We start from the raw sequence: 8,219 nt of genomic DNA, 5'->3' as shown, positions 1-8,219 counted from the left end.
ATAATAATAATAATAATAATAATAATAATAATAATAATTTATTGGATTTGTATGCCGCTCCTCTCTGCAGGCTCGGGGTGGCTAACAACAATAATAAACACAACATGTACAATCCAATAATAAAAAACAACTAAAAACCCCTATTATAAAACCAAACATACACACAGACATACCATGCATAACTTGTAATGGCCTAGGGGGAAGAACTATCTCAACTCCCCTATGCCTGGTGGTATAAATGAGTCTTGAGTAGTTTACGAAAGACAGGGAGGGTGGGGGCAGTTCTAATCTCTGGGGGGAGTTGGTTCCAGAGGGCCGGGGCCGCCACAGAGAAGGCTCTTCCCCTGGGGCCCGCCAGACGACATTGTTTAGTCGACGGGACCTGGAGAAGGCCAACTCTGTGGGACCTTATCGGTCGCTGGGATTCGTGCGGTAGCAGGCGGTTCCGGAGGTAATCTGGTCCATTGCCATATAGGGCTTTAAAGGTCATGACCAACACTTTGAATTGTGACCGGAAACTGATCGGCAGCCAATACAAGCCACGGAGTGTAGAAGAAACGTGGGCGAATCTTGGAAGCCCCACAATGGCTCTCGCGGCTGCGTTCTGCACGATCTGAAGTTTCCGAACACTTTTCAAAGGTAGCCCCATGTAGAGAGCATTGCAATAATCGAACCTCGAGGTGATGAGGGCATGAGTGACTGTGAGCAATGACTCCCTGTCCAAATAGGGCCGCAACTGGGGCACCAGTTTTTATTTTATTTTATTATTTTATTTTATTCTATTTTATTTTATTATTTTATTTTACTTTATTTTATTATTTTATTATATTATTTTATTTTATATTATTTTATTCCATTTTATTTTATTTTTATTTTATTCTATTATATTTTATTTTATATTATTTTATTTTATTTTAATTATTTTATTATTTTATTTTATTTTATTTTAATTTAATTCATTTCATTTCATATCCTATTTTATTTTTATTTCATTTCATTTCATTTCATATCATATGGCACTGGACCAGAATATCTCCAGGACCGCCTTCTGCCGCACGAATCCCAGCGACCAGTTAGGTCCCACAGAGTTGGCCTTCTCCGGGTCCCGTCAACTAAACAATGTCGTTTGGCGGGACCCAGGAGAAAAGCCTTCTCTGTGGCGGCCCCGACCCTTTGGAACCAACACCCCCCAGATATCAGAGTTGCCCCCACCCTCCTAACCTTTCGTAAGCTCCTTAAAACCCACCTCTGTCGTCAGGCATGTGGGAATTGACATGTTCCTTCTCCCTAGGCTTATAAAATTTATGCATGGTACGCTAGTGTGTATGATTGGTTTTAACTTGTGGGGTTTTTTAAATTAATTTAAATATTGGATTTGTCTTACATTGTATTGCTATTGCTGTGAGCCGCCCCGAGTCTGCGGAGAGGGGCGGCATACAAATCTGATTAAACTTAAACTTAAACTTATTTTATTTTATTGATTGGATTTGTATGCCGCCCCTCTCCGCAGACTCGTCCTGCCCCAAGGACTGTGGATGTGGGGGAGACATCCACATGCTGCAGGCCTGTTTTGCCACCGGTGGAATCTGCTGATGAAGGCTCCTCTGACCAAGAAGATATGAGTGACAGGGAGGAGGAGAGTGTGGCAGACAGCTCAGAAGGAGATCAATTATCTAGCTCCTCCTTGGATTCAGAACAAAAGTTCATGATACAGCCACGCATGCGGAGAGCGATGCATAGGCAGCAACAACTGAGAGATTATTATCAAAGAAAATGAGTCCACTTGTGGTTGGGTGGGGCTGTGGTGATTAGTGAGGCTGCTATAAATAGCAGCCTGTGGATTTGGCCATTGTGGAGGATTATCTGATCGTTGTGTTTCATGACTGCTTTACTGACTTTGACCTTTTGTGTGCTGATTTTTCCCCGCTTTGAAACTAAACCAGGGCAAAGTGTGTTTCACTTTGTGAAAGAAGGACTGTGAATTGCCTCACAGCTGCAAGCTAAGTATCACAGAACTGAAAGGGGACTTGTACCAATTACCAGTTTGTTTGGAGACCAGTGCTCTTTGCTATACCAAAAGAGGGCTTGGTTTAAGTGATTTTTCATTATAAAGAACATTGTTTTGAATTTTCAAACGTGTGTGTGTCTGAAATTTGTACCTGTGAATTTTTGGGAGGAGTCTACTAGAGAGCCAGACAGAACAACTTCCCAACCAGTTAGCAATAGCAATAGCATTTAGACTTATATGCTGCTTCACTGTGCTTTACAGCCCTCTCTAAGCAATGGTTTAGAGCAGTGTTTCTCAACCTGGGGGTCAGGACCCCTTTAGGGGGTCAAATGACCATTTCACGGGGGTTGCCTAAGACCATGGAAAAAGACAAATTTCCCATGGTGTTAGGTACTAAAGCTTCTATTCTGGCGCTTTGGAACATATTTTTACAATCCGACCAATCAGGCGTTTACAGTGGGAGTGTCCCTCTGACCTTCCTGCCAATCAGCTTAAAGCTCTGTTGGGAGAATTGGCACTAGACCTATGACCGGGGGTCACCACAACATGAACAGTATTAAGGGGTCGCGGCATTAGAAAGGTTGAGAACCACTGGTTTAGAGAGTCAGCGCATATATTGCCCCCAACAATTTGGGTCCTCGTTTTACCCACCTTGGAAGGATTGAGCTGGTGGTCAGCACAAGTAGCCTGCAGCACCGCACTCTAACCACTGTGCCACCATGGCTCAGTTGCAAGAGGAGACCTCAGCACAGCCCATGAATGACCCCTCCCCAAGAGAGAAGACACCCAGATACTTTCAACCTCAGAAGTAGAATTGGACAGGTGTGTCTGGCCAGGGAGGGTAGTTTGGAGAAGACATTAATGGGAATCCTCCCTTCTGTTGTGTCATCTGTCTCTGGGCGAAGCCTTGCTCTCGCAGGGGAAGCCTTCGGAGCAGAACCCACCCAAAATGCAGCTGGGGGGTCCCGAAAAGAAGGCAGGTGGGCTTTTTTAAAATTTTATTTTATTTTAGGATGCTTGGCTGCATAGCTAGAGGTATAACAAGCAGGAAGAGGGAGATTGTGATCCCCTTATATAGAGAACTGGTGAGACCACATTTGGAACACTGCGTCCAGGTCTGGAGACCTCACCTACAGAAAGATATTGACAAAATTGAACGGGTCCAAAGACGGGCTACAAGAATGGTGGAAGGCCTTAAGCATAAAACGTATCAGGAAAGACTTCATGAACTCCATCTGTATAGTCTGGAGGACAGAAGGAAAAGGGGGGACACGATCGAAACATTTAAATATGTCAAAGGGTTAAATAAGGTCCAGGAGGGAAGTGTTTTTAATAGGAAAGTGAACACAAGAACAAGGGGACACAGTCTGAAGTTAGTTGGGGGAAAGATCAAAAGCAACGTGAGAAAATATTTATTTCACTGAAAGAGTAGTAGATCCTTGGAACAAACTTGGCCTTCTCCGGGTGCCGTTGACTAAACAATGTCGTCTGGCGGGACCCAGGGGGAGCGTCTTCTCTGTGGCGGCCCTGGCCCTCTGGAACCAACTCCCCCCCAAAGATTAGGAGTGCCCTCACCCTCCTCGCCTTTCGCAAACTCAAAACCCACCTCTGTCATCAGGCATGGGGGAATTGATTCCCCTGGGCCGTTTCCGCTTTATGTATGGTCTGTATGAGACAAATGATTGTTTTTATATTAGGGGTTTTGAATTGTTTTTAACTATTGGATTTGTACTATGTTCTGTTGTTGTGAGCCGCTCAGAGTGTCCGGAGAGGGGCGGCATACAAAACTAATAAATAAATAAATAAATAAATGTGGTCTATAGCCGTGTCAGGTAAAGGGGTTCCTTTCAGGGATGCTCGGGTTTTGTCTGAAGTCAGGGAAACTCTGGTCTTCATACCCGGAAGATTCATCTCATGTGGCTGAGCTCACTTACCCGGGCACCTCAACTGCGCCCTCCCTGCCTTCCCCTCACTGGTCACCTTCCTCCGGGAACCCTGCGCCCTCCCCGGGGGCAAAAGAGGCGGCGCACGAAACGTCCAACAGAATTTTTTTATTCGAAGGGATCCAAAAGGCCCGAATAGCAGGCCAGCTCAGCCCTCTCGCCACGCTGCCCCTTCAGGTCTTGACGGACACCTTGCCTTGGGTCCGCTGGAACTCCTGCTGCAGCCGGCCCAGGGCCTCCCGGTGCTGCTCTGACTTCCGCTCGTAGTCCTGAATCTGAGCATCGTAGCGTTTGCTGCGCAGAGAGAACGGGGCCGGTGAGCACCCCGAGCGTGGGGAGACGCTCCGGAAGGGCTGCAGGGGGTCCAGGAACCCCACCCAGGAACCCACCCCCCGCCCACTCACATCTCGCCTGTGATGTACTCCAGCCTCTTTCCCACAGTTGCTTTGGCTTCCTCTGTGTCCTGCTTCACCAACACCGGCCCGATGAGCTTGTAGACAGAGTTGGAGGAGTCCAGCAGGTCCAATTCCTGGAGGGGGAGGAGGAGGGGGGCTGTTGCCGAAAGAGAGCCCAGAGGAAGGGTAGGGGGGGAACCAGCCCTGCCCTCACCTCCTTCACCACATGGTTCTCCGTCAACTGAGCCTCCAGCTTCTGACGGGCTGTCATGCATTTGCTCAAATCTGCGAGGAGGGGAAGAAAAGAGACACCCCCCCATTTTTGGTTAGGGTCTTTTACAGCAGTGTTTCCCAACCTTGGCGACTTGAAAATATCTGGACTTCAATTCCCAGCTGGCTGGGGAATTCTGGGAGTTGAAGTCCAGATACCTTCAAGTGGCCAAGGTTGGGAAACACTTTTTTACAGCAGCCATACCAAAGGAACATTTTACCATCAATGGTGGACTTGTCCAGAGGCTAAGAAGTATTGGAATTATATAGCAGATTGGTTAAAAGAAATAACATTGCAAGAATTTGAAAAAACCCCCAGAACTACTACTCTTTCAGTGAAATAATATTTTCTCATGTTGCTTTTGATCTTTCCCCCAACTAACTTCAGATTGTGTCCCCTTGTCCTTGTGTCCACTTTCCTATTAAAAACACTTCCCTCCTGGACCTTATTTAACCCTTTAACATATTTAAATGTTTCGATCATGTCCCCCCTTTTCCTTCTGTCCTCCAGACTATACAGATTGAGTCCATGAAGTCTTTCCTGATACGTTTTATACTTAAGACCTTCCACCATTCTTGTAGCCCGTCTTTGGACCCGTTCAATTTTGTCCATATCTTTTTGTAGGTGAGGTCTCCAGAACTGAGCACAGTATTATTCCAAATGTGATCTCACCAGCGCTCTATACAGCGGGATCACAATCTCCCTCTTCCTGCTTGTTGTACCTCTAGCTATGCAACGAAGCATCCTACTTGCTTTTCCTACTGCTCAAGCTGTGAGTAGATGTTTAGCGGCCACACCACATGTGGGACTACGGCTCCTATTGTTTCCATGCAGCCACAGGCTGGTGGGCTGCTGGCTGGGGAGGATGGGTGCTGCGGTTCAACACACCTGTCTGGGCCTTGACTGGGAGAAATGGGAAGACCCCCCCACAGGGCCTGGAGAAGGTTCTGACCTTTCTGCAGCTGCTGATATTTCTCTAGCTCAGCCTGTAGCTTCTTCTGCAGAGCTTCACCCATTGTGCCTCTCTCTCCTTGCACGTGCCGAGGCTCCTCTGGTTGCTCTCTCACGCTGGAACAAAGAACAGAAGAGCGTCAGTCATCTGTTACATTGAATTATTACATCCAGAGGTGCTCCCGTTTCAAGATTTGACTACTGTAATGCTCTCTACATGGGGCTACCTTTGAAAGGTGTTCGGAAACTTCAGATCGTGCAGAATGCAGCTGCGAGAGCAATCCTGGGCTTTCCCAAAAATGCCCATATAACACCAACACTCCGCAGTCTGCATTGGTTGCTGATCAATTTCCACTCACAATTCAAAGTGTTGGTTATGACCTATAAAGCCCTTCATGGCATCGGACCAGAATATCTCCGGGACCGCCTTCTGCCACACGAATCCCAGCGACCAGTTAGGTCCCACAGAGTTGGCCTTCTCCGGGTCCCGTCGACTAAACAATGTCGCTTGGCGGGACCCAGGGGAAGAGCCTTCTCTGTGGTGGCCCCGACCCTCTGGAACCAGCTCCCCCCAGAGATCAGAGTTGCTCCCACTCTCGTTGCCTTTCGCAAGCTCCTTAAAACCCACCTCTGTCGTCAGGCATGGGGGAATTGAAATTTTTCCCTTCCTCTAGGCTTATAGAATTTATACATGGTATGCTTGTTTGTATGATTGGTTCTTTAAATTGGGATTTTTTAGAGTATTTTTAATATTAGATTTGTTACATTGTCTTCTTTATTGTTGTCAGCCGCCCCGAGTCTTCGGAGAGGGGCGGCATACAAATCTAATAAATAAATAAATAGAGGAGATACTCATAGTAAAATATATCTAAGAAAGAATAGAAGATATAGGAATAAAACTTATCAATGAAAGAATAGAAGAGATATAGGAATAGAAGAAAGGTATAGGAGATATAATTATTTATTATTATTATTATTATTATTATTATTATTATTAATTAGATTTTTATGCCGCCCCTCTCCGCAGACTCGGGACGGCTCACAGCAATAATAAAAACAATGTATAACAAATCTAATAATTAAAAGTCACTGAAGAGATAGGAGAGCAATAGGACAGGGGACGGAAGGCACTCTAATGCACTTGTACTTGCCCCTTGCTGACCTCTTAGGAATCTGGAGAGGTCAACTGTGGATAATCTAAGGATAAAGTGTTGGGGGTTTGGGGATGACACTATGGAGTCCGGTAATGAGTTCCACGCTTCGACAACTCGGTTACTGAAGTCATATTTTTTAGTTTTGAGCAGTTAATATTAAGTTTAAATCTGTTGTGTGCTCTTGTGTTGTTGTGGTTGAAGCTGAAGTAGTCGCCGACAGGCAGGACATTGCAACATATGATCTTGTGGGCAATACTTAGATCTTGTTTAAGGTGTCTTAGTTCTAAGCTTTTTAGGCCCAGGATTGAAAGTCTAGTCTTGTAGGGCAGTGTTTCCCAACCTTGGCAACTTGAAGGTATCTGGACTTCAAATCCCAGAATTCCCCAGCCAGCTGGCTGGGGAATTCTGGGAGTCGAAGTCCAAATAGCTTCAAGTTGCCAAGGTTGGGAAACACTGTCTTCCGATGAGCAAAGCCAAAGGGGGGAAGCCAGATTCACTTTAACAGCCCCATGTTTGCCAATTTAATCACTGTGGTGATTCACTTAACAACCGTAAAAATGTGGGCAAAGCTCGCTTCACAAATTTCTCACTTAGCGTTGTAAATTCTGAAGTCAATTGTGGTCATAGGTCAAGAACTCCCTGTATGTGATGAATGCGTGTATGGATGGGTGGGTGCAAAGTAATAAGTTTGTTAGATGCAAAATAATCAATTTGTTAGATGCAAAATAATAAGCTTGTTAGATGCAAAATAATAAATTTGTTAGATTCTCCCCCCCCCCTCCCAAACCGCCTCAAGTCTATCTGAGCCGCCAGAAGGAGAAAGGCCCATGCTGCACAGCCAGGGGGACGATGTAGCCCTCAAAGGGAGCGCCTGCCTTTCTGGGGAGGATGGGAGTTGTAGTCTAGCCCCTCCGGAAAGGGAGAGGCTCTTCCTTTTCTACCAGCCGAGGCAGACGGAGTTCAGCCGGTCAGGATGATGGGAGATGAAGTCCGTTAACCGTCGCCCGCCACCGACGCCTGCCTGGGGATAATGGGCTGTGCAGTCCTGCAAGCGAGACACACTCCCCTGCACCCCCCCCCCCCCGATCAAACTCCTTCTGAGGGTCCCCCGGCAGGGTGGGGGGGAAGGAAGCCCCGCTTAGCCGGGGACGATGGGAACGGCAGTCTCACCTCGGAAGCGCGCGACGCCCGCCAACCGCCCCGGCCCCGCCGATCTCACCTCGCGGGAGGGGGGGAGGGGGCAAAGAGCCCAGCAAACCGGAAGCCGGGGACGCTACCGCGGAGCGACTTCCTCCCAATCCCAAGATGGCGGGCGGGGCGGGGAAACGCGATGGATTATCGCGTAGGCGAGGCCGCTGCGGCGGCCACGTGACCTGACGTCCTCACCCCCCCCCTCCCGCCCTCGCAGAGCTCGCGAGACTTTCAAGAGGCCTATTTGCATTTTCGGGTTTTATTTTATTTTATTCCTGGATGGGCGAGAAATTGGGAGTCTTTGAA

The 8,219-nt window shown here is 47.3% G+C and overlaps 1 protein-coding gene across 1 annotated transcript; it reads right to left on the bottom strand.

Moving 5' to 3' along the window:
- Window positions 1–4,039: 4,039 nt before the first annotated feature.
- PFDN6 (prefoldin subunit 6) lies at window positions 4,040–8,005 on the bottom strand. The gene is made up of 5 exons (XM_070743888.1): window positions 7,893–8,005; window positions 5,570–5,685; window positions 4,561–4,631; window positions 4,356–4,480; window positions 4,040–4,245 (listed from the first exon to the last, which is right to left on the bottom strand). The coding sequence occupies exons 2-5, from the start codon at window positions 5,631–5,633 to the stop codon at window positions 4,125–4,127; spliced, it is 381 nt and encodes a 126-aa protein (XP_070599989.1). The 5' UTR covers window positions 5,634–5,685; window positions 7,893–8,005; the 3' UTR covers window positions 4,040–4,124.
- Window positions 8,006–8,219: the final 214 nt, after the last annotated feature.

This window comes from Erythrolamprus reginae, chromosome 2, assembly GCF_031021105.1.
Source record: "Erythrolamprus reginae isolate rEryReg1 chromosome 2, rEryReg1.hap1, whole genome shotgun sequence".
NCBI lineage: Eukaryota > Metazoa > Chordata > Lepidosauria > Squamata > Dipsadidae > Erythrolamprus > Erythrolamprus reginae.
Note: the sequence above shows the minus strand (reverse complement) of the source record. Positions and strands in the feature narration are given on the sequence as shown.